This window comes from Mustela nivalis (assembly GCF_964662115.1).
Source record: "Mustela nivalis genome assembly, chromosome: 4".
NCBI lineage: Eukaryota > Metazoa > Chordata > Mammalia > Carnivora > Mustelidae > Mustela > Mustela nivalis.
Window position 1 is genome coordinate 88,251,246 of NC_139023.1, and position 27,089 is coordinate 88,278,334.

Sequence of the window (27,089 nt, forward strand, 5' to 3'; positions counted from 1 at the left end):
TGAGGAAACCAGTTTTTCAGGCTTTTGTTCTCTGAAGGGTTTTTTTTTTTTTTTTTTGAATTATATTTATTTATTTGACAGAGGAAGATCATAAGTAGGCAGAGAGAGAAAGAGAGAGAGAGAGAGAGAAGCAGGCTCCCTGCTGAGCAAAGAGGCCGATGCGGGGCTTGATCCCAGGACCCCGAGATCATGACCTGAGCTGAAGGCAGTGGCTTAACCCAGTGAGCCACCCAGGCGCCCCTCTTTGGAGTTTTTTTTTGTTGTTGTTGTTGTTTAAAGATTTTATTTATTTATTTTACAGACAGAGATCACAAGTAGGCAGAGAGGTAGGCAGAGGGGGCCCGGGGAAGCAGGCTCCCAGATGAGAAGAGAGCCCGATGCGGGGGCCTGATCCCAGGACCCTGGGATCATGACCTGAGCCGAAGGCAGAGGCTTTAACCCACTGAGCCACCCAGGTGTCCCCTCTCTGGAGGTTTTTATGTTTGTTTGTTCGTTTTTGTTTTTTTTTTCTCTCTTGCCTTGGCAGCTTTTGATGGTTTTTGGAGGTTTAGAGGAAAGCAAACTGCACCCTGACCTCCCTCTCAGAGAGAAGCATCAGTCTGTTGCCCTCTGGGTGCTGCAGAGCACATAAGTTCCCCCTCGGTTGCTGGCAGAGCACATTCCGAGTCGTGGACCCTGGGGACACAGCAACTCCTGCTTGTACCCAAAACCACAACAGCGGTGGCTGTCTGGGCAGCTCCGGACTGCCAGAGAGGTTCCAAGCAGTGATCGCACACTGTAATTTTCCCTCTGGCCCCGGGCTGGGAGTGCCTGGTCTTTCTGGATCTGAGAGCGCTGGGCTGGTGCCTCTCTCAGGGGAGGGTGCACGGTGTGACTCGGACTCTGATAGCGTGGCTCAGATCTCGCGTGGGGACTGCAAAACAGCTGTGTTTCTGCTGGCTGGCGAGGCTCCCATACCCTCAAGGGAGCAGGACCCCAGGCGCTCTCAGACACGCCGGTGGCTCAGGGACTAAGACCTGGTTTCTCTGCCGCACTCTCTCTGGCTCAGTGACAGGGGTAGCTGTCCTGAGTCCGGGGACTTAAACCCCTGTCCCTGTCCCTAACCTCCCCGAACCGATTCCCACAATCCCCCCCCCCCCCCCCCCCCGCCAAATCCTTTGCTCTTTTTGAATGCTTTCAACCAGACTCCAAGTTACTGCTGGTCCCCAGACGCAGGGCATTCTTGTATTGGGGTATTACTTTCCAATTGGTCGCCTCAGGTGGCTCCCTCCTCCTTTTGTTTATCTTCTGATATCAGTCCGATGTTCCCACTCCACTTTACCTGCCTACGGGTGTCTTCTGCCCACATACAGATCCAGAAGTGTATAATTCTGATCTCAGGCTGATTTCATGGGTGATCGGAGTTCTTTGGTAGGTAATCATCTCACTTTAGGGTACAGGTTGAACCGGCGCCTCCTACTTCCCCGCCATCTTTAAGGATTTTAACTTGAGAAGTTGGAAGGGTTGGATTGTCTCTCAGCAGCTGAGACTGATCTAGATTGTGGGTGGAGCAGACTTGAAGGGGGCGGATCAGGAACTCAGATGAAGGCAAATGGATTTTAAGGTTTCTGTCATCAGTTGACTTTCAGAGCAATTAAAAAATAAGAGGAATTGTCTTCCTTACTTATCTATATATAAATTCTAACATTTCTGGAGCTCTTATCTATTTTGTTTTGAAATAAGTTTCTGTCTGGTATCATATTCTTTATGCCTGAGCCATATTCTTTGAACATTTCTAATATCACAGTTTGCTGGCAATTAATTTTCTGAGTTTTCAGTTGTCTGAAAAAGTATTTTCCTATGTTCCCAAGGTTGACAGTTTATTTTTTTCCCCGTTACATTATAGATGTTGCTTATTTGTTTTTGTTTGTGTGTTTGTTTTTGGCTTACATAGTGTTTAATTAGAATTCTGCTCTAAGTCTTACTTTGTACATAATGTCTTTTTTTCCCTCACTTTCAAGATTTTTCTAGTTTTCTTTGTTTAAATATGATGTGTCTGTGATTAAAAAAACTTTTTTAATATGTGGTTTGATGTCTTTTATCATTTATTGGCCTTTTGTATTATAGTTTAGGAATGATACTCTTTTTAAATTCTTGGGGGATATTTAACTTAAAATAGTTTTCAAATGACTGGCTTTTTTTTTTTTAAGATTTATTTTTAAATAAATAAGAGGGAGAGGGAGAGAGAATCTTAAGCAGGCTATGCACTGAGCATTGAGATACACATGGTGCTCGATCCCACCACCCTGAGATCATGACCTGAGCTGAAACCAAGAGCTGGAGGTTTACCCACCTTTGTCACCCAGGTGCTCTAAAATTAATGGCATTTAAAAAATAGTCTTACTTTTATTTTTATTTTATTTTGTTTTATTTCAAGTTCTTACTTAAATTCTAGTTAGTGAACATGTGGTAAAATTGGTTTCGGGTGTAGAACTTGATAATTCATCACTTATATATAATACCCAGTGCTCTACACAAGTGCCCTCTGTAACAGCCATCACCCATTTAGGCTCTCTCCTGCCCATCTCCCCCCATTAACCCTCAGTTTTTTCTCCATAATTAAGAATCTCTTATGGTTTGATTCCATCTCTCTCTCTTTTCTTTTCCCTTCCCTTATGTACATCTGTTTTGCTTCTTAAATTCCACAGTAAGTGACATCATATAGTGTTTGTCTTTCTCTGACTTATTTCACTTACCATAATGCCTTCTGCTTCCATCCATGCCGTTGCAAAATGGCAAGATTTCATTCTTTTTGGTGATGGAGTAATATTCTGCTGTGTATATATGTTTATACATATATGTATATATACACATATACATACCACATCTTCTTTATCTATTCGTCAATTGATGGAAATTTGGGCTCTTTCCATAGTTTGGCTATTGTTAATAAGGGTGCTATAAATATCAGGATGCATGTTCCCCTTGAATGTTGAAAACCCAAAAGTCTCCACCTACTATTTTTATTACTTAATCTGTCCAGTTTTGAAAGAGAGATTTTAAAGTCTTCCACTTTAGTTCTTCATATGTATTTAATATACGTATGTATTATATAGTAGATATGTATCTTTTTGGTGAAAAGTTGGCTAATTTTTAAATTATTTTGATAAAATATACATAGCTTAAAACTGGCCATTTTAACCATTTTTTTATTGAACTATAATTAACATACAATCTTTTATTGGTTTAAGGTATACAACAGATTGATTCAGCCACTCTGTACATTACTCAGTACACACCACAATAAGTGTTATCATGTCAATACATCATTATTACAATATTATTGACTGTATTAGCCATGCTGTATTTTTTACCTTCATGACTTATTTTATAACTGAAAGTTTGCCCATATTTAGTATTTTTATACTTCTGTTTTCTTACTCTTATATCTTCTTCATAAATAATGTTTTTTTGTTACTGTATAATAATTACTATATAATTCTGTTTACTGCATTCAGCAATTAACTTAATTCTTGTCTGAAAACGACACTGTTGCCTTTGTTTGTATCTCTATTCATTTAAATTCGCTTTTATCATTTTCTTTTATATTTTATAATCGTGTAGCTAGATTATATTTCATAATGCAGTATTACAGTCTCATTTAATAAGAGAATTTAACTCCTTCATATTTAGGTTAATGGCTGCAATAGTTGATTTCATTCTTGTCATCTTTATGCTCATTGCTTATTTTATATTGTTAACTTATAATTTTCCTTATTTTGCTGTCTGTTCAAGTCACTGTTCATTCTTTTTTCCCCTCTAATTACTTTGTTAGTTCTACTTTTTCTTTAGTGATTTACTTACTCTTTCCCTCTTTCACAGTCAGATGGATGATTTTTTTTTGGTCTGATAGGTAGAGCTTAGATATTTTTCCCACAAAAACACACAATTTCTTCAAAGAGATGTTCTGTTTCCTTCTCTCTTCCCTCTTCTTCCCTCCCCTGCTACCACACATGGTGTGCAACTTTTGGGATGGTTTTGCCTTCTTGCTGTTCTTCCCAAACAGTCCTTAGGTTCTCATGAAATGGTGTGTTACTTAATAAAATATCTTTGAAAAGTACATCCCTGTTGTTTCAGGAGTTGTTAGTTAACCCTACATAGTCTAAATACTCTCTTGTCATTTATTTGTATGCCTATGCCAGCTACTCATATATATTTTTTTCCTTGTCATTTTCTTTCCTTTGTTCTGGTTCATTTGTTTATTTGGAGACTTTTTGTGATTCTTTTTCTCATCATCATGTGGCTAATATTCTCTCTGAATCTGTGTATATCATCAAGTAGCTCTTCCTCCACCTGACTGTAAAGGATTTCCTGACTGGGTGAGTGATTTTCAGGTTAGTCTATTTCTCTTTCAGCTCATTCTCTAAAAATATTTAGTTGGAAAATCATTGTTTTTGTTTGTTTTCCCACTCTTAAAAGTGTGCGTGTGTGTGTGTGTGTTTGAATACTCTACTTGAATTTCTTTAAATTCCCTTCTTCTCTTGAGGTATTCTTTTTTTTTTTTTTTTTAAGATTTCATTTATTTATTTGACAGAGATCACAAGTAGACAGAGGGGCGGGCAGAGAGAGAGGAGGAAGCAGGCTCCCTGCTGAGCAGAGAGCCCCATTTGGGGCTGGACCCCAGGACCCTGGGATCATGACTTGAGCTGAAGGCAGAGGCTTTAACCCACTGAGCCACCCAGGTGCCCCTTGACGTATTCCTTTTAATTAAAGTATTCTGTCTCCTGAAGAAGTTCTATTTTACAGAGTGTGGTTCTCATTCTCCTCCCTGATCTTTCTCTCTCAGGCAGCTGGGCTTCTTTGTATAGGCAGTCTGCCTCGGTTGTTTTACTGAAGCCCAAGATCAGGTGTTAGAAAACCCTCTGTGGTGTCAGTCCTTCCTTATGTGCAAAGGGGTCTGTATGACCATGAACCTGCTCTGGCAGACAGGCTGTCAATTCCCTGTTCCTCGGCTGTCTGGTCTTGTACTTTCCTGCACTGCAAGCCTAGAGAAGACTGGGCTGTGGCCCCCTCCCCCATCTCTGGCTTTCCAAAATTTTCTCTGCATTCTCTAGTTTCCAGCCCTCAGTGCTGGCTCTTCTGCTGTTTTCCAGTTTATTACTTAGTCTACTGGAGAAAATGCTTCACACATGTTCTTTGCCGGAACCAAGGCTTCACTTAGGTTCGGTTGACCAGACATGCTAGTAGCAGTTGTTTTGCTCAGGAGAAGCAAGTAGCTTAGGGTTGGAGTTAGCAGGAAGGTGCTCTATGCAGGGCACCATATACCCAGGATCTTCTCTTCCTCACAATTCTCTGGCATTTCCCATTTCATTTTTATTTTATAAGGGACTCGTTTCATAAAGAATGATTCTGTTATGTCTTGGGCATTTCTTTTCCTTGACATTTGTTCTATCAGCTGAGAGTGATAGAGACAACTTAAGTAATCTAAACCTTGGGGTTATGTTCTCCCTATAACAAGAAGTTGGCATGTAGGCATTTACTGCTATCAGTTCATAATATGTTGGGGTGGAACTGTTTGCATTCTCTTGGCCTCCAGGTGGTTGCTTTAGCTTCAGCTATCGTGCTTTTATTCCAGGTGGGGAGAAAGAGGTAGGAGCCATGGCCCTAAGGTATCCTTGCCAGCTGACTTAGCTCTCCTGTTAAGAGCTTTTGTGGTGGTTCATATAATGATTTCTGCTTGCATGTTGTTAGTTCTCTTCCCTATTTAAGTGGAAGCGGGTAAATGTAGTTTTTCTACCTATATACATTGGTACCTTCAACAAGGTCAGCATTCCCGTACTAAGGATATAGTGAAGCGATTTGTCTCTGCCCCAATAGTCATAGTAGAGAAAGAAGATTAGATTTTTTTTAAACTGAACTTTTTAGAAACACACTTTGCTGAAGGGCTAATTGTACTGCAAGAGTAACACATGCATAGTAGTTTAACATTGAAATATAATTATGTTCCAAGTGGGACCCTAGACTTCTTCTGTGAAAAGTTACTGTTATTTCACATATGAATGATTCAACTGCAATTGATTCACTTTAATTTATTTCATTTATAGGTATATTTTTTTATTCACTGAGCCAGTTCAAAGTAAATTACAGACATTACGATAATTTTTTCCCTCAATATTTCTGTATGAGGACATTCTCCTAAATAGCCATAATATCATTTTAACATCCAACAAAAATAACAGTAATTTCCTAACATCTTCTCATTTCAGCCCATATTCAAATTACTTCAGTTGCCTCCAAAATGTTTTTATAGCTGTTTGGTTTTTGAACCAAGATCAAATCAGGGACCACCGATTACATTTGGTTTTGGCCATCAGATCTCTTAACTGTCTCCCTTTTCCTCTTCCCCTTTTTAATAATAGTGGCTTTCTGAGGAGATCAGGCTAATTGTAGAGTATCTCAATCTGGATTTATCTGATTGTTTTCCCAGGACTTTATTTAATGTATTTCTCTCTCTTCTGTATTTCTTGAAATCTGGAAGTTAGGTATAGATTAATGTGTTAATGTGTTTCAATCAATTACTGTTTTGTTCTCTTTGATTCTCAGATTGTTTTATTTGGGACTGGGGAAGCTCTTTCTAATAGTATTTAAGAGTTAGAAGGAATCTTAAAAATCAGGTACTCTAAATCCCTACCTTTTATAGGTGAGGAAACCGAAGCTTAGAAGTTCCTGACATCCTGATGTGTCACAGCTGATTAGCTGTGCAGAGCAGGAATCAGGGTCCAGATCTCTAGAAGCCTCAGCGAGTGCTTTTCCCACTGTTCTGAAAGAGAGCTTTGCAGTAAATCTTGCTTTCAACTTCTTACCAATATTAAACAAAATGAGAGAAAATGGCTCATGTATAATCATACACTTTTGTTTATTAAAAGTTATTGTCTAGTCCAGTGGGCGGCCTATTGGGTAGATCCATTAACTGCCTTGTTTAGAAACAGCAAAGAAGCACCATTGCAGGCTGGGAACTGGGCAGATCTGAGATGTGAGTTTACCTTGACCATTTTGCTGTCTACAGGTTGAATTTGTCTTGTGGTCATACTTTGATCTGCAGAGTTTTGACAACTTGGAATTCATTGCCGACTTAGAAAAGTAGTGATTTCATGTACATGTTTGAGTTGTCAGTGTCTCCAAAATACTTGTAGATTCCTAGCAACATTGTGATACAGCAATATTTGGTTGCAGTGGAAAAGCTTGAGTGGTCCTGCCTTTCTAGCTTGCCTCCCAGTCCGTCCCTAATGCATCCTTTACATGTTCGTTGTTGGATGACAGATCCTGTGTTGCTCTCGGGCCTGACCTTGTAAGCATTTGAGATAGTGACCCCTTAGAGAGTGACCCCTTAACATAAAGAATCCTAGGAATGTTAAAATCATACATGAACAGCAAGAAGACAGTACTACTGACAGTTTTCCTGCTGCTAATAGATTTTCAACAGCTTAGTCACAGAGAGTAAAACCAATCATGTCAGCCAAAAATTTTTGAATTTTCAAGAAGATATAGTTTGATATACTGGTTTTTTTCCTGTCATTGGTTGTAAACCTCACTTTTGATGTTAGTTATGCTAATGCATATGTATATATAGTTTAATTATAATGAATCATATGAAAAATTTTCATTTTATAGGTTGAAAATGTCAAATATTGGTAATTTCATATGGTTCAACTAAAAAAACATAATCACATATAGTTGGGGTGTGTAACCCAAATCTTCCTTTTACAGGTGGGTTACCCAAGCAGATTTGAAGCCCACTAAAGTAGAAGAGGCTTACTCTTAGGTTAGACTTCACATGGGTAATGGTAAGTGAATAAAGCAGAATATGCAATAAAATTACAATTAGAAGAAAGTGCTGTTTGTATAGTAGAAACAAGGATGAACAAGGAGTTAGAAAAGGGGTGGATAGCATGGTAGGATCCTTAGGGAGATCTTCAGAGTGAGAGTGGGTCCAGTAAGTACAAAATTTTCCTCTAAAGTCAAATATAAATTGTTTTAATTATTTGTACTTTTTTCATACCATAAGCACTAAGGATAATTAAGAGTTGGCTATTTACATTTTTGTAATCTTGTAGCTACAGGAACTCAAGTTTAGTTGATCAGATCATGCTAATATACTCACTGGCCTACTTAGAAATTTGCCTTCTCTTTGTATGTTTTTATGTCATTGTTTCTCAAACTGTATAGCAAGCTATTAATGAGTTGTGAAGTTAACTTATTGGGTCAGAGCTGGTATTTTTGAAAAAGTGAAGTGAAAGTGCATAACATAACCGGAAGAGTAAGAGTAGTATTGTTTCAAAAAATTTATATTTTAGTTTTGTGTGTTTCAATGTGTTCATGTGACTATGCCAAGTTGCTATACAAAATGTATTTCTTAACTGTGGGTTGAAGAAAAAAGTTGAAAGCCATTTTATTCTAGTTTGGTATTTTGAGTTTAGGATAGAGTGCTTGTTCATTGTTAATAGTGAGGCTTTAAAATCAGAGTCCTGATTCTTATTTTGAATTTTCAGATCTGTAATTCTTTTAATAATCTTCCTAGAATGCAACCAAGCAGTCTTTTTAACTGATTCCAGTGCACTTATTTGGGTTCCCATCCCTCCTCTTCAGTCCTTTGAACACTGCTGACTTGATTTTTTTTTTTTTTCCCTTCCCAATGTGTACTGCAGGGAGAAACTGACTGGCATGGGTAGATCAGTTGCATTAGAAAGTGTGTACTTAGATTATTATCTTCTGTAATGATTGATAAACACTAAATATGTGGTTAGGTGTAGTGAAAAGGTGAACTACCTACATTAATACCAAATCCTCAAATTTATAACCAAAAACACACCTTATTTTTTGGTCTGTCTTCCATGTTGGCTATTTATTTATTTATTTAAAAGACTTTATTTATTTATTTGACAGAGAGAGATCACAAGTAGGCAGAGAGGCAGGCAGAGAGAGAGGAGAAAGCAGGCCCCCTGTAGAGCAGAGAGCCCAATGCGGGGCTCGATCCCAGGACCCTGGGATCATAACCTGAGCCGAAGGCAGAGGCTTTAACCCACTGAGCCACCCAGGCGCCCCCCACATTGGCTTTAACAGCAATCCGTCAGTTTCGTCATTCAGTACAAGAGTCCATGTATCGAGTGACTACTATGAGCAAGACAAGGATGGCCCATGTAGTTGTTAAAGGTTGTAGTTAATGGAAAGTAAGAAGAGAGGGGTGAGCTGCCTGGGGATTGGGTCATCCAATTATTGTGAGGGTTTTGAGTGGTGGTGTGGTGAAGCAGACAGTGCCTGAGCAGAATAAACCAGTGGTTCCTAAGCTTTTCTCTGATCTTTGCTGGGTGGTTGATCTTATCAAGCAGGTTACTTAAACTGTTTGATTCTCCATGTCCTTCACTGTTAAATGGGGAAATTCCCACATAGTGTTATTTGGAGTGTGACCCATAGTAGTTCAAGTATTATGTATTAATTGTATTAAATGTATTAATTCCCTTCCCCTATTCTTTCATTTCTTTTTTTTTTTTTAAAGATTTTATTGATTGATTGAGAGAGCACTTGAGCCCACACAAGTGTGCCTATGTACGAGGTGGGGGTGCAAACATAGTGGGGTAGAGAGAGGGAGAAAGAATCTCAAGCTGACTCTACTCGGAGTGCAGAGCCTGACACAGGACCCTATCTCACGACCCAGAGAATGTGACCCGAGCCTAAATGGGGAGTCAGATGCTTAACGGACTGAGCAATATAGGCGCATCATTTCTTCAATTACTTGTACAGCTTTTCTTAACTGCCATTAAATACTGATAAGGTCTCATGTTGAGGTGAAAAATGACTACTTTTAAAAGGAAAGCATCTTTGGGGCCATGGTAGCTGCTTGAGAATTGATGCCTAGTGCTTAGTCTTAGCATGAAGTGGTTAGTGAGGCAGGAAGAGTGGAAGAAGCAGAGCGGGCTTCCAGCCTCTGAAATTTGCTTGCTAAACTTTGTATCAATAACTCCATGTTACTATAAATAGCAGTCTTCTTGTTTCTTTGATGTGCTTGTGCCTGGGTTATATTAGGATTATAATCTTGATTTGAAGAATATTTGTAGCTATTTTTTTATCCCTAAATTAACATTAAAGAATGTGTCTTCTGGGTGCTACCATTTTGATAGCTTCTCAGGACCTCTTGTCTTTAGTTGTAGAATGAAGGGCTGGGTAGGTTAGCTGTAATTCCTTTAAGCTTTCACATGTTACTATTTCCAGGAGTTGGGTTTTCTGTTGTTCATTAAGTAATTTCTATTCCTGAAAGCATTGCTTTGGTTGGTGGTTGCTTTTCCCTCCAACAGTGTTTATCAAGTTCCCCTGGAGATTTTTTTTTTTTTAAGATTATTTATTTATTTATTTGACACAGATCACAAGTAGGCAGAGAGGCAGGCAAAGAGAGAGCGAGAGAGAGGAGGAAGCAGTTTCCCTGCTAAGCAGAGAGCCCGATGTGGGGCTTGATCCCAGGACCCTGGGATCATAACCTGAACCAAAGGCAGAAGCTTTAACCAACTGAGCCACCCAGGTGCCCCACCCTGGAGATTTAATTGGAGTTTTCTTTGTCTTAGGAAGGGAAGGGTTCCACTGAAGACTAGCACAGGCGGGCTTGGAGGTCTCTCAGGAAGGCACACGTGGCTCAGTGTTCTCTGCACACATTTTGTAGAAGGTGTGGCTGGACAAACCCAGCCCCACTCCGTGTCTTTCCAAACTCTGCTTTGGTTGCCTTTGTTGAGAATACAATGTATCTTGCCTTGGAACCCGCCTCACACCTGTGCTTCTCACCTGGGAACCTGTGAAAACGCTGCTCCCCATGCCCCACTCTGAGCGATTCTTATTCTAATAAACCCAGGATTCTGAATTTGAAATAAGTGTCCATGTTGATTCTCTTGCCATGTGAGCTCTAAAGCCTGCCTTTTGAGAACCTCTGGTTTCCAGTGTGCTGCCTTGGCTGTTGGAAAGATTGACAGGGGAATTTTAACTTTATTTATGAACAGTCTTCCTCTGAGAATGGCAAGCCTACTTCTTTCTTGTTCATAATTGGGATGAATTTGTGATTTTTATGGAAACCAGGTGATTTTCTGCCTGGTGGGCTTGTCTCTCAAGTCAGACAAAACTCAGTGCTTGTCATTTTTAGACCACTTGCCAGAGGCCTTGTCATAATTTGAATGTTATACAATTTAACCCTTTTATGTTGGCTCCTGTATTGTGGATTCAGGCTCTTAAGCTAAAAACAGATTAAGTTGGATTTTAATATGTAAATATTTTGTGTTGTATAAATTAGGTAATACTTTAAATGTATCTCACTCATTGGGCATGCAGATTTGGAGGAAAAAAACAAGTTTATTTTAGTAACTTGATTATTTCACTAATCCCTTTTCAATGTAATCATCACTACTCAGGGTGAGAAGTTTGGACCCTTCGCTGGAGAGAAGAGAATGCCTGAAGACTTGGATGAAAATATGGATTACAGGTTGATGTGGGAGGTAAGGATGACCTTGTTATTTTAAAATTTAATGTTTTTCTTTATACTATTCAGTGCATTTACAAGGCTAAATTAATTGGTATTGATTCCAGTTGACTACTTAAATGCTGGAATGTTTCACTTTTAAGGGACTCGAGTAACTTTAAAGTTTAGCATTGAAAAAATACTGTTGAAATATCTTACTAGACAATTCTTCTAGAACTCTGAAGTTTACAGTTTATCATTGAAAAAGGAGTTTTCATGCATAAGGATGTTTGGATTATAAAATAAGCATGTTCTTGGACTGGATTAAGAATTTAATTTCTGTAAATGAAATTATACCTTTCCTTTAACTTTTATTTCCTAGTTGTAATTCTGATTTCTTAGAAACAGTTCTGAGCTCTGTGTTGGAATGAAAACACCACTATATTTCAAGAACTGTGATTTTGTGGATAGTCTTTTGCAATCTGAAATTTCCCTAATGCAGGGATCTGTATATGCAAATGTACATCTGTATAAGAATTTTCATCTTAGTTTATGCCAAGTATATTTGTTGCTGTTCTTTTCTAGTCATTAGAAAAAGAAGGGCCTGAGGGAGAGAAATAGAGAAGTAAAGGTATAGAGATTGTTGAAGCAAACACTTGGAAAAAACTAATTTCCAAGAACTGTATTTGGTGGGTTCCATGAGTAGGGTAGGGCTGAGAAGTAGGATCAGTAAATCAGAAAGGGATAGAATCAAGAGGTAGAGACTTACACATAAAAAGTGAAATAAGTCAAGCAGAGAGTCAATTATCATATGGTTTCACTTACTTGTGGTGCATAAGGAATAACATGGAGGACTTTGGGAGATGGAGAGGAGAAGTGAGTTGGGGGAAATCTGAGGGGGAGACAAACCATGAGAGACTATGGACTCTGAGAGAGGAATGGAGGGTTTTGGAGGGGAGAGGGAGAATGGGTGAGCCTGGTGGTGGGTATTAAGGAGGGAATGTATTGCATGGTTCACAGGGTGTAGTACCTAAACAATGAATTTTGGAACACACACACACACAAAAATAAAATAAAATTTAAAAAAGTCTCTGAATGTGTATTTGTCACTTTGAGTCTGCAGAGCAACAGAACCAATAGGTTGGAGATATATAGATATAGATATAGGTTTTTTTTTCAAAGAATTGGCTCACATGATTTTTGGGGTAGCAAGTTGGAATCTATAGGGCAGGTTTTCAGGCTGGAAATTCAGATAGGAGTTGACTTTGCAGTCTTGAGGCAGGTCTCAGTTGACAATTAAGGCCTTTGACTGATTGGATGAGGGCCCACCATATGCAGCATTGGTGGTAATCTCCTTTACTTACAGTCAACTGATTGTAGGTCTTAACCACATCTGCAGAAAACCTTTACAGCTACAATTAGGGTAATAGTTGATAAATAACTGGTTACTATAGCCTAGCCAGTTTGACTCAGAAAGCCATCGTAGTGTATTACCTGCAAACAAAATACATTTTTAATCATCATCCATATTGCTAAAACTGCTGGTGGTGGGGAACGGTGCTTGAGGAAGAGATTCTTGAAAGATTTCTACCAGTGCGGGTGATGGAAAATGGAAATTCATACTATAGTCCTCACTAGAAGTGGAAAATGTTTTTGATTTGCCTGATTTAACAAGCTGTTTTAGTTGTTTATTTTATAAATATAAACATATTTTTGGCATCTTTCACTATTTTTCTATAAGGTCTTAATTTTCTCAGTAAATTTTTTTTTTTATTGTGAAGGTTTTCAGAAATCAAATCTATGTGACAAAAAGATTGCCTAAATAAGTCATAAACATACCAATAGCAGTTATTTAAGAGGTTGTTAATGGCTTTTGAGGTTTGTTCTGAAAATTTTAGTGTGATGAGTTCATGTTTTGCACAGCTGGTTATGAATTGTGAAGCAGATAATGATTGTAATTTTTATTTTGAAAGAAATCCTTGCCTATAGGAAATGCAGGCAGGCTGTTTGTGAACTGGTCCGTAGCTGACAGTGCAGCAGCCGATCACCCTTCTCCTGGGCCTTTAATGATTTTATATTAGTACTTGTTTTCATACACCCCTACCCCTGTCCTCTCACTCTGCTGCCCAAAGAACTATTGATTTTATACATTGTAGGTTCAGGTAATGTTACATTCACTTAGTGATTGCTCGTCTCTGTTTTACTTTACTTGCTATTTAATATCCGGATTTTGAATAAGTAATATTTGTACTTCTTATGCAACTCAGAAGAGTATTGATAAGAGTCTCCCCTGGTGAGCCTGTTCTTTTCACCTAAGACCTTTGATCCTTTTAACCCCTTAGTTCACATGGCCTTCTACTCCTTCCTCTAGTTCTTTCTCTTCCTAGTCTGGTTTTCAGTTTAGATAGCCAGTCTTTGCTCTGCTTCTGGCGGCTTTGGGGGTGGGGGGTGAGGGGGTGGGGAGTGGGTGGGTTTGGGGGCAGGACAAGGGAAAACCTCTCAGTAGTTTGCCTTCTGGGGGGAATATTTAAAAAACAATTAACATCTTTTGAATTCCTAGCCTTAATACTATTACTTTTAAGTTAACCGAATGAGCTGCTTCTCAGCCTTGAGTTTTACAAGTGAAGTCCATTGTTGTTGTTTGGCTTTGGAGGTGCCAGACTTAGAAGGAGCAGAGAGAAGGGAGAATAACTGCTCCTTCTTCAGTTTTCCCTTCATGGAGCCATTTGAGTCTTTTCAGAGGGAAGTAGTGAGCTTACCCTCTCCGATGGGTGCTTTGGGACTGGTTATTTAAGTCATTTCTAATTTGGCAGATAGCTACAAAGTGAACCGCCTGGTGTTCTCAGACAGGTTGTCCTTCTCCAGCCAGTAGTTAATCTTGTCTAGTGTGGTTATGGGACATGAACCAGATCCTTAGGACAGTCTAGAAAATGGTGTCATGTGAAAGCGCATGTAGCATAGCCCTTTCTCAGTCTCTCTTTACACTTGGCTTATGGCCAGCAGTTCTGGTGGAGGTGGCCATTTCATGCCAAAGAACTTGGAAGGCCCAGTTAGGAATGAGCCTACATGTGTATGCGAGCCCCTGTGGATATAAAGGGATCGAATGGGATCAGTTGATACTGTCTGCTGCAACCTCCTTCTCGTCCTCCAAAAGTACAGGTTGGAAATTTATTGATGCCCACTGCTTCAGAGAATTCACCAGCACCTCAGCCTCGTTCTGTGTTGGCCACCAGAATTTGAAATTCAGGTCTGAAGAGACTCAGTCTCATCTGTCCTTAAGGCTTGTTGGTAACCTCAGATTTTTGCTTTTCATTTAGAATTAAGTGCATTGATAGAAGATTTCTTTCTTTCTTGGGCCTGAGGGCAATCACAGAGCTTGAGGTTGGAAACCAGTGCCTGATAGTAAATACTTCCTTCCCTTGGATAATATAGTGGCACGAGCCCAGGTGTCTGTATTGCATTCTATTCTGTAGAAAGTCTTTTCGTCTACTTCTTTCCAGGTCATTTGGAGCTTGAAGTATATTTCCTTCCAGTCTGTACCTGCTCAAACTTGCTCTAAGACCAAAATCCATTCATGTATTGTGGCTAAAACTCAATCATCCTTTGTTTTGTAATCTCTAAGAGCTCTTTTTCTATAATACCTTCTTCAGTATTTCAAGGCATAGTGCAAATACTTCCTCTTTAGGCTCTGGGTTATTATGCTTCCTGCACATACATACCTTTAAATTTTGTAGAATACAATACAGATTGTACTTTTTCCTCACCTGCCTATTATTCAGGTATTCCAGAGTGGCTGCTGGTGAATCCAGTGTCTGCTTCAATCCTCCACAAACACCTACGTTCTGTTTTCAGTGGGTCTTCCTTTCCTTTTCCAAGGCATCCCTTTGTATCGCCTATAGGAAGTTTTTGTCTAGAAACTGGTTTGGTAAGTTCTCAAAACTCGGTGTCCTCCTGCTATTTCTGGTGGAGTCATTTGTTCCTATACTTTGCATCTATTGTGAGATCACAAAGGACTCAGTCCCATCCCCCTTCTCCCACTCATGCTGGGTGCATGTTCCTCTCAGTCTTTGAACATTTCAGCAGGTGTAGTCAGGTACTCAGTGGTGTGATCTGATGCAGGTTGAGCCAGAAAACGTGCTACAGTTTAGTACTACTGATGGGTAGTCATACAGAGGATGGGCGTCTGGACAAATTGGTCTTGCGGTTAGCTAGTGAAGAACTCAACATGCAGAATCCCAGAAAACCAGGTAAAACCTGGAGAGTCAAGTAAAATATCTAAATTCTGGGTGATGTTTTTATAGGAAAATATAAAATCTCTCTGACTTAGATATGGGTTGATTTCTTGCTATTAAGCCTTAGAAGAAACGTGTCTACAATTTGGTAGAAAAGTAATCTCTCTGCGTTAAGGAGACAAGCAACACAAGACTTAAACTTTGCTTTTTGAAAAGTCTGTGCTCCTACTCTTAAGGAGCTTGTGGTTTTGTAAGGATTCCAGAAGTAACACATTGTAGGGTGCATGTATGAGAGGAATCAGCTTTACCTGTATGATTGTGACTTAATGACATTTAAAAAATTTTACATTTGTTTACTTTTCTAAATCTATTGCCTTGAGGATTGATGAGGAAAACTACATTTTTACATCTGGGCCTAGCGGAATTACCAGGGCTATTAGTCATTACATTCTGCTTGGTAGCTGTATATTACAAAATGCAAAATATCAGATAATCGTAGTTTTATTTATTTTTGTCAGTAGAAAAGGTTTTGTATCTCTGGGTAAATAACATGCTTTCAGCTAGGGAAATATGATTACAAGATTTGTGTTTATAAGAATTGTTAATGTCCTACAGTTAGAGTAAATTATTATTTCAAAATAAATGTATATACCAGGTGAACTGGGGCCCCTTCAGTGATTGCTCTTTAAATATGGTTTTTTGGGGGGAACTTCTTTCCCAACCCCCAGACCTTACACACTGGCGATGTGTCCTAATTAATAACCCTTCTGTCTCTCTTTGGTTCTAGCCAAGGAAGAATAGATAGGAGCCAGTTGAAGATTAAAATATCTACCTCATTACTGAGCATTGAGTAAGTTCTAAGTTCTTGGCTCCAGAAGACCTGGATTGGAGAATATGACTGGAACCCATGGTCAGAGTGGGGACTTTCTATTCTGCTTCTTAAATCCTGGTCTTTGCAGGCAAGAGGGGCCTGCGGAGTAGATTCTGAATATATTTGCCCTTCAACTGCGATGAGAAGTGTGGCCTGACTCCCAGGCTTTGTTTGTAGCAGAGTCAGAATGTGGGAGACCAGAGAGCCTGGATAGAGACAGACAGGTCTGCAGCATGCTGTAGAAGGCACATCCTGAGACTGAGGGTAGGTCTCCTTACTACAGCAGGGAGTCAGACAGAGAGAGGAATGACCATCAGGGTCTCAACAGTCAAATGAAGGCAAGGAACCATGGAGAAACCCGAGGAAATATAGCTCCCAATTTCTCTCTCTTATAGAGGAGAAAGTAAGGAAACATGAAGAGAGGGGAGTAAGAGTTTTTGACTAAGAATATGTAAATGTAGAATTCGTTTTTTTCTTCTCTCATACTGAAAAACAATAAGGACATTTAGAATATTTACAGAGAAAAAATGGGCATTGTCTTTTTTTTTTTTTTTTTTTTTAAGATTTTATCTGTTTATTTGACAGACCACAAGTAGGCAGAGAGGCAAGCAGAGAGAGACATGGGGAAGCAGGCTTCCCGCCCAGCAGAGAGCCGGACTCCGGGCTTGATCCAGGTCCCTGGGATCATGACCTAAGCTGAAGACAGAGGCCTTAACCCACTGAGCCACCCAGGCGCCCTGGCATTGTCTTTACATGACAAAAGTAGTCATGATAAGTGAAGCATGATATCATAAGTAAGAATACCAGGGTCAGTCAATATTTAACCTGATTTTACCCTGAGGATTCATTCAGTAAAGCCCTTGTTCTCTTGGGACTTGTGTTTTAGTAGGGAAAGTTAGACATAAAACATCCTTAATATGTAATACGATAGAAGTAGTGATGTGATATAAAGAAAATAAATGATATGAAGAAATGAAATGATATAAAGAAAATAGGGCAAGAAAATGCATGTCAGATAGGAACTTGAACACATCAATATTACTGCTGAGATCTATGAAGACAGATTCAATACAAAGATGATTTGCATAATATCAGAGCTGTTGTAGCAGGGAATACCAGAATGTCTAAGGTTCTAGAGGGAAAATGTGGAGAGGTAAAATGACAACCTGCAGCCTCTTTTCACTTGGGATATTGGATTCTGGATTATAAACAAGAGTCTGAACATCTGATTTCAGCCCATGTAGAGCTGAGTTGTTTGAGCATAGATGAACAGGTAGAGATTAGAGCTCTAAAGGAACTAAAAACATTGCTGATTCCCCTTCAAGACATTTGCAGAATTATGAAACTGCACAGCAGAATGCTAAAGTTCAGTCACACACTTTCAAAAAGTGGAATGTATCGGTGCCTTGGTGGTTTAGTGGTAGAATTCTCGCCCTCCAAGAAGTGGAGTGTCCTACAGTCTCATGTTGCTGAGGAGGGGCTCTCTGCACAGCGCTTTCAGTTGGAAGCACTGCAGTTCTGTGTTGTAGGAATGTCCTTGACTGAGAATGGCTAAAGCCCGCCACACCTGCAACCCAGCCTCCAGTGAGCTCACTCCCTAATTAGTTTGTGATGAATGCTTTTTACTCTGCCTGGCAGAAGTCAGAGTAGACCTACTCTGGAGAAACATATTACCTGGATTCTCCAAATTTTCTTAATGTACAGCATCCAGCACTTAATTAAAAATGACTCAGTGCTAAGAGGGGTGCCTGGGTGGCTTAGGCACCCGTGAGCCCAATCTGACTCTTGGTTTCAGCTCAGGTCATGACCTGAGGTCATGAGATTGAGCCCTGCGTTGGGCTCCATGCTCAGCACAGTCTGCTTGAGATTCTCTCCCCCTCCCTTTGCCTCTCGCCCTGCTCTCTCTTTCTCTGTCTAAAATAAATAAATCTTTTAAAAAAAATGACTTGATGCTAAGAGATAGGATCATATGACTAAATCTGAAAGAAAAGCTGGACCATGGAAACTGACTTAACACATTTCAGATATTGTATACAGATATTGATTAGAATTAGCAAATGAGGCCTTCAAAATGATCATGACTGATATGTTCTAGCAAATGAAGGAAAGATGAAACAGATGAAATAATGAGATGGGGAATTTTGCCAAAAAAATTAAGATGTATAGATGTCAAGTGGACATTCTAAGAGAGAAAAAATATAATAACTGAAGCTGAGAACTCAGTATTTGAATTAGATATTAGATATGACAGAGCAAATGATAGGTTTAATGAGAAAAAAAAGTCAATAGAAAATAATGAAAATGAAGCACAGGGACTAAAAATAAATACATGAGACAGTGAACATATCTAATATATCTGTAATGTTACAACTTTTTAGCATTTGAAGGGCAATAGGAAGAAAATGGGACAGAAGCAAATTTGATGAGATAACGGCTGAGAATTTTCCAGAACTCTTTAAAAACCTTATCTGAAGAAGCTCTGTTAGTCTTAAGCAGCATCAGAGAAAAAAAGCAAAAACAAAAAACAATCTACCCAGATGTATCTTAGTAAAACTGTTGAAAACTAAGGCAATCTTAAAGGCAGCCAGGAAAAAAAAAGAGAGAGAGAGAGACAGAGAACTTACCTTCGAAACACCAATAAATAAACCAAAAGGTGATTTTTGACAGAAAAGATAGTATGATGATAAATATGATCAACAACTATATAATATCTTTAGGGTGATAGAAAATAGTTGCCAATCTAGAATTATATACCCAGCAAAAATATTAAAAAGTGAAGGCATAGTTATTTGAGCATCTTCAAATATAAACATCTCCCTATGTGACTGGTATTTTGGATTTCTCTCACACCATTAGTCCTAACCTTAAGTCTTTACCCTCTCTTCAAATGAGCAACCCAAGACCACTTCCAACTCCTGGCCAGGGGAAAAATTTGCCACTCTAGACTCACTGAAGAGAGGGAAAAAACAATAGGAGGCATTTATATACACAGATGTGTAAATTGAAATAGACTTTATAAACAAACCAGTGAGAAAACTTTCAAAGTAAAACAAAAGTGTAACAAACTTTGCAGACAGTTAACAAGAGGCCATAACTGATTTCCCAAATCCCAAATTTTGGGGTAATGTGTGTCAACTGTGTGCAAATGACTACCTTGCTCAGGGAGAAGAAGGAAGAGATACTGAACTATTTCTGAAAACTGAAGTGACAGAATTTGAAGATTTTGAATCATAATTTTTAAAAAAAATTTTGCTGAAAATCTTTACTTTAAAATACATTAATCTCAGTAAGAGTGGGGATCCATTTTCAGTGTTGACTGAGATCAAATGGGAATCTAGGAAGTACTTGATGAAATATTCATGTCAGATACAAAATAAAGTTTTTTTGAAGAGGTACCATGAAAAATCTTCAACTTTCTTCACCTTGTTCACCAGTGATTTGGATGCAGGAGCAGGTGAATTAGGAGACTTCATAAAAAGTGCTATTTGGTCAGATTAAAGGACAATTATTAAAGGACAGTTTAACTTCTTATATGGATGATAGAGGAAGGGAAGGAGAAGAAGCTGATTTTCATAATAATAAATAAAACTTGTAACATATTGATGATGAAGGGGATGAGGATAAAGGGAGAAGGAGGTGAAAATGGTGATGATGTGGAAGAACGAGAAATACTAAATAGGAAGACCGGAAGTGGGTTAACAGAATACTAATAGATTCCAGCCTTCCTTTTATTACTCAAAATTTTATATTTTCTGAGAGGAAGTTACCACCTTCTGTATTTTTTGCTTTTGTGTTTGATTGCTTTGTTTTAATGATTTTTTAAAAATGTTTTTCTTCTCTTTATGATATGACTCTTTACTTATGGGAAACTATCTTGAGCAAAATATAACGGGAAAAAGTGTCTATCCATTTCTGATCCAAGTTACTTGTTATCCTTTTTTGTCTCAAAAATGTGAATGCATTGGTGTGGAAATAACATATCATGCGCTGTGGGAAAGAAGAAAATTTTCTCTGTTTGCTCTCCTGAAATCTAGAGAGTGTTCATCCTTGTGCTTAAAAATCCTTGACTTCTACTTTTCTCCAAAGGGCTAGGAACATATTCTATGTCTCTATATAAATATGGACATTTGGCATTATCACCCTATATCCTATACCCTATATCCTATCCTATATAATGTATATACCTATACATTATCACTTTGCTAAATTAAAATAAATCCAATGAAATGGAATTATAGTAAACAGGGAAAGGCTAATTTTGAGTTGTTCGAGTATTTAATGTTAAAAAAAGGGAGAGAGGATGGGCAACTGCAAATTTGAAAAGAAGTGGCATTAAGTGGGTATTTAGACAACATGACTTGTCTTTGAACATGCCTAATTAAATTTATCATGGTACCTTTAAAATAAATTTTTTTCTAATGATGACGAGTTCTGCCACTTGATGAAGAATCATCCAAATTGTGTAAGATTTTTTAGAATTGACATTTTCTGTTGTAAATTTCTTCCTGTTTATTTTTAAATTGTGTTTTTCTTTCATGGAAAAGGAAAGAAAATAGCTCTAAATCTTAAAAGTGTGTATAAATTTCTCTGTTAGAGTAAAGCTAATGTATATTATAAAGGATTTGAAGCTTTTTCCTTCATAAACTTAAGACCTTCCAAATTTGATTTGCTTAATAAGTAGTTTTGATTTCCAAATTTGATTTTCTTAATAAGTAGTTTTTGTCAAAAAATTAAAGGCAAATAAAGATGTATTCAGATAGGCAAAACCCAACTTAGCCACACCAAAGAAATCCTAGAAAATGAATTCCAATGGAAGCATAGAAATGCAGAATAGAGTAAATAGCAACAGAGGGTAAATATTTGGGTGAATAAATATAAATGTTGGTGATACTAAACAATTATAATATTTTAGGGGTTTAAAAATATGTACAGTTTATATAATGATAAGAAAAAAAATTGAAAGGCAAAGGGAAACGGAATTTAAGAGTTACAAAGTTCTGGCATCATCAAGTAGAGTTAACTAAATTTTCTAAAATAATAGTAAAAGATTATTTAACTAACAAGTAAATTAAAGGAAAAAATTGGATAATAAAAGAATTCTCTTAATGCAGAAATCAGGCAAGTAGTGAGAAAAAAGAAACAATTGGGTCATATAGAAAGTAAATACTAATATGGTAGCTATCAATCCAACTAGATCAATAATTATGTTAAATTTAAATGGACTAAATACTTCAATTAAGAGAATTAATAATGATTAATGGATTGAATGGAAAAACCAATGTGATATTCCTTAATGGACAACTTTAAAATATAAAGACACAGAAAGCTTGGAAATAAAAACATGAAAAAAGATATATCATGCGTATGAAAAGAAATCAGATGTAACTTCACTAGTATTTGACAAGTAGACTTTAAGGAAGTGAACATTACTAGAAACGAAGAGGGTTAGTATACTAAAAGATATATATATATATATATATATATATATATATATATATATATGTATGTATATGTGTTATATGTATATAATATATATAACATATATATAATCAAATGGGAAAGCAAAAACTGAAAGAACTAGCAAAAGACATAGACAAACACAATCCTAATGGGAGACTTAAACATATCTGACTCAACTGCTAAGAGAATAAGTAAGAAGATAAAACTGGAAAGGCAAAGAAGTAATCTGGTCAATGTAATTAATAGACATGCCCTAACTGACATACATAGAATACTATCCTATGACAGTTGATCAAATGCCCATGGAATGTTTACCACAATTAACCATATACATAAAGCATAAGTCAGTAGACTTCAAAAGATGCAGTCCCATTAAAAATTCTAACAAGTTTTGTTGTTTGGTTGGTTGTTTTGGTGGAAACCGTTTGTAAAATTGATGTGAAAATCCAAAGGGATATGAATTACCAAAGCAGCCTTGAAGTGAAAGATCAAAATTGGAGGACTTACACTATTAGATATCAAGACTTAATATAAAGGCATTCTAGTTTAATACTGTAGTGTTGGCACAAGGATAAGACAAGTAGACATTGGTTTTCACAAAGATGTTATCAATACGGTAGGGAAAGGATGGAATTTTCAATAACAGTGTGGGGTCAGAATGATATCCTTATGGAAAAAGAGTTATCCCCTAACTCATGTTTTATATGAAAAATCAATTTAATGTGATTATAAATGCGAACCTGTAAGGTAAAAACAATCAACCTTTGGAAGAAAATGTAGAAGAATGCCTTTATGATCTTAGGGTAGGTGGAGGTTTCTTAAATTAACAATAAACACTGTAAAGGGGAAAATGACACATTGGAGAGCAGTGAAATTAAGAACTCTTGATCAGAACATGTGGTAAAGAGAATGAAAAAGCAAATGATAAAGGGGGAGAAATTTATAATGCATATGCCTGAAAAAGAATTTGTATCCTGAATATATTAAGAACTACAATTTGATTTTAAAAAAATTAAAAATGGGCAAACACTTGAATAGGTACTTCACATAATAAGTTATCCAAATGGCCAATAAACATGAAGTGATGGTCAGCTTCATTAGCCATCTAGGAAATGCAATCTAAAAGCATAATGAGATGCCATGATATATTCACCAGAAGGACTAAAATTAAAAAGACAGATCATGTCAAATATTTGCAAGGATTATCTGAAGCTCATTTACAGTATTCTGGTTTATTTATTTTAAAGATTTTATTTATTTATTTGACAGACAGAGATCACAAGTAGGCAGAGAGGCAGGCAGAGAGAGGGGGAAGCAGGCTCCCTGCTGAGCAGAGAGCCCAATGTGGGACTTGATCCCAGGACCCTGGGATCATGACCTGAGCTGAAGGCAGAGGCCTTACCCACTGAGCCACCCAGGCGCCCCAAGGTTCTGGGTTTTTTAAATCAATACGATCACTTTGGAAAACTAGTGGTATTACTAGAGCTGAATATGATACAATGTGGCAATTCTATTAAGTGTATTCCCAGTAGAAATATGTTCATATATTTACTAGAAGCCATGTACAGGAATTTTCCTGGCAGCATGATGAGAGGTTGTCCCAAACTGGAAATAACCCAAATGTCCACCTGTCAATAAATAGTCAAATGCAGTGTATTGTAAAGGTTTACTGTGCTTAAACAACATGGATGAGTCTCAAAAACATAACATTGCGTGAAAGAAGCTGGAGACAAAGAGTCTACATGATTTTGTTTATATAAATTTCAAAAAAAGGTAAGGCTAATCTATGAAATTATAAATCAAGATTGCTGTTACCTCATTGTGAGGATAGTGACTTTGGAGCAGTATCCGGAAGGTCTTCTGGGTGCTGTTTCTTGATCTGTCTGCTAGTTACGTTGGTGTGTTTCCTTTGAGAGATTCGTTTATCTATACACTTAACGTTTCTGCATTTTTTTGGTAATTATGTCACATTTCAACAAAAAGTTTACTTTATTTTTTTTATTTTTTTATTTTTATTTTTTTTGAAGATTTTATTTATTTATTTGACAGAGAGAAATCACAAGTAGGCAGAGAGGCAGGCAGAGAGAGAGAAAAAGTTTACTTTAATAAGTAGAACAGAACAGTGAGCTAAAATGCCCAGCACATGAATGTCTAGTTTCTCACTCTAGCAGGGCTGACGAGTTGTGAGGAGACCTAAACACTGAGAACACAGCTGTATGAAGAATACCTAGATCAGCAGCCTGGGGGAGGAGCAGAGATGGCAATAAATTTGGGCTGTTTCAAGACCAGAAACAAAGCCAGCATGGCTAGTGGTTAGTGCATGAGGGGCCCCATGTAGGGCATCGGGTTTGAGAGGAAGGTATGGGTCAGATCACAAGTTTTATTCCAGTAGCTGAAGGACTGGACCAGGAGAATGATGTGGTCCTTTTCATGCCCTTAGAGGAATACTGTGTCTGCTGGGTGGTGAACAGGCTCCAGGAGGGCGAGGCAAGAGTGGAGCAGGGACACTGGGTCTGTGACTGTGGTCCAGGAGTGATTTGCTGGCGGCAGGGACCTGGATCTTAGCAGTCGGAGTTGGTGAGAGGTGATAGGCTTCTGGGATATGTTGTTGGAGGTAACTAACACTGATAAGGCTTGCTGATTGATTGTGTGTTGAAAGGGAAGAATTCAGAATGACTTTTGAGTGTTTTAGCCTGAACCATATGGATGGAAGGTGGTGACGGATGTGAGATCAGGCATGTGGAGAGTGAGAGTGAGGGTGTGGGGGATGGGGAGATTACTACATTGTAAACTTTGGAAGACCTGGCATTGTCTTATTAATCTGTACCCCTTAGGTCTTAGCACAGATCTAGGACATTAGTATTATTGAGTAAAAGTTAAAGTCATTTAAAAATATTGAATAAATCATTCACATTCCATAAATATTTTTTATTGAGGTATAATTGATATATAACTTTATACTAGGTTGAGGTGTATGGCATAATGATTTGATATTTTTATAGAATGCAAAATGATTACCACAATAATTTTGGCTAACATCGATATTCAGAAATATATTGAATTAATGTATACACAATTTTACCATTGGCAGTCTTAGAAAAGATGTAACTTAAAGGTTAAAAAAGAAGAAACTTCTTTATTTCTCTGGTCTTTTACTGTGTTGTAGATATTTTTATTTTGTACATATTTTTATTTTTTGTGAAGATGATGATTTGACCAAAATATGGTTTTTAAAGGAGCTGATTGGTTGGATATTAAACTGGACTTTCTGTTTAGATGTTTTTTTCTTTCTTTGCAGTTATTTTGTGATTACAGCTGTTCTGATGTTTGGGAACTTGATTCAGCCCCAGCTTTCCAATGTGTTTCAGTTTTTGGAAAAAATGTTTTCAATCTTTTAAAATCTTTTATTTTTCTTTAATGTTTATAGAAGTCCTTTTAGGTGCTTGGAACAAAGAAGTCTCTTTACCAAATGTTTTTCTTTTGTGGACGATAACATTTTGTTTTAGGTTCCAAATGGAACCACTTAGTATAGACATTAGTGGGAGGATACCACCTAGGAAGCCTTGTAGAATGCTGGAATCCTAAAACAAATGTTATAGTGCATCCCTCCTGACACTAGTCCTCTAATAAGGGATAAAGCAAAACAATTGAATGTTACATGTCTTTTGGAAATTCTACTTCTGGAAGTTTGTTTTGTGGTTGTCTTATTTTATTTTATTTTTTTAAATTGTCAGAGAGAGAGCACAAGCAGGCAGAGTCGCAGGCAGAGGCAGAGAGAGAAAGTAGGCTCCCTGCTGGACAAGGAGCCCGATGCGGGACTCAGTCCTAGGACCCTGGGATCATGACCTGAGCTGAAGGCAGCGGCTTAACCGACTGAGCCATCCAGGTGTCCCTTGTGGTTGTCTTTTGTCTGCCCTTCACAAGCTGATTCCTACCTGAGTTTCTCAAACAACTTATGGTCATTCAGCCAAACCTGAAGTATGATTAGAATAATATTCGGAATCTAGGCAGAGTAGTTTGGTTAAAAAAACAAAACAAAACAAAAACAACTCATTATCTGTATTGGAGTATTTTCACCGTATTTGTGATTCTGATCAACTTAGAGCACCAAATGGATACATTTGGCTGTAAACAACAGCTACTCCAACTTATTTGAATATAATGAAGGCATTTCCTCAAATAAGAGGAATTTCAATAATTAAACAGGCTTCGGGGATGGTTGATTAATTAGCTTACTGATGTTACCCAAGTTCTTTCTACCTCTTGGCTCTCTACTTTGCGGACCTTCATAGTGGCTTAATTCTCAAGCTGATGGCAGGTACCAAGCAGGTTTCAGACGAGATAGCGTCCATAAGAAGCAAGAACACCTTTTTTTTTTTTTTTAATTAATTTTTTATTTTTTATAAACATATATTTTTATCCCCAGGGGTACAGGTCTGTGAATCAAAAAAAAAAAAAAAAAGAAGCAAGAACACCTTTTCAAGAACCTTCTTCCTAACATGTCACATGCCCATTCTTGAATTGGCACAAATGCTCTTACCCAGTCAGATATAACCTGGAGCTGTTGTAGGTTAGCTTTTTGATAGACTTTATAGGTGAGGGTGGATATTGGAACAAGTTTAGTGTTCTTTGAGGAAGGAGGGTGGATAGATTCTCTACTCCCCATGAGAGTGATGTTACTGGTTCACTCAATAACTCTGTCTCAATGCTTATTCTGTTCCAGATGATGGGTTTGGTGGGTTTACCAAGAGATACCAAAAATACCTGACAGAGAAGGTAGAGCTCAATATCTGGTAAGGAGTGCAGTATGTGTATTTTCCACTATTTCTATATTCTCTAATTTTTTAAAAAAGATTTTATTTATTTGAGAGGGAATGAGAGAGAGAGAGAGAGCAGAAGAGGGGGGAGGGTCAGAGGGAGAAGCAGACTCCCTGCTGAGCAGGGAGCCTGATACAGGACTCCATCCTGGGATTTCAGGATCATGGCCTAGGCAGAAGGCAGTTTTCACCCAACTGACCCACCCAGGCACCCACCCTCTCTAAGTGTTTTGATTGGG

At 37.9% G+C, this 27,089-nt stretch overlaps 1 protein-coding gene across 1 annotated transcript in view; it reads left to right on the forward strand.

Annotated features, from left to right (window-relative positions):
* The window catches only part of PRDM5 (PR/SET domain 5), a 217,792-nt gene that overhangs the window by 15,071 nt on the left and 175,632 nt on the right, over window positions 1-27,089 (forward strand). Inside the window, exon 2 of the mRNA XM_082728454.1 lies at window positions 11,424-11,507. Within this exon, the coding sequence (XP_082584580.1) occupies window positions 11,424-11,507 (84 nt within the window). The remainder of the gene's footprint in view (window positions 1-11,423; window positions 11,508-27,089) is intronic.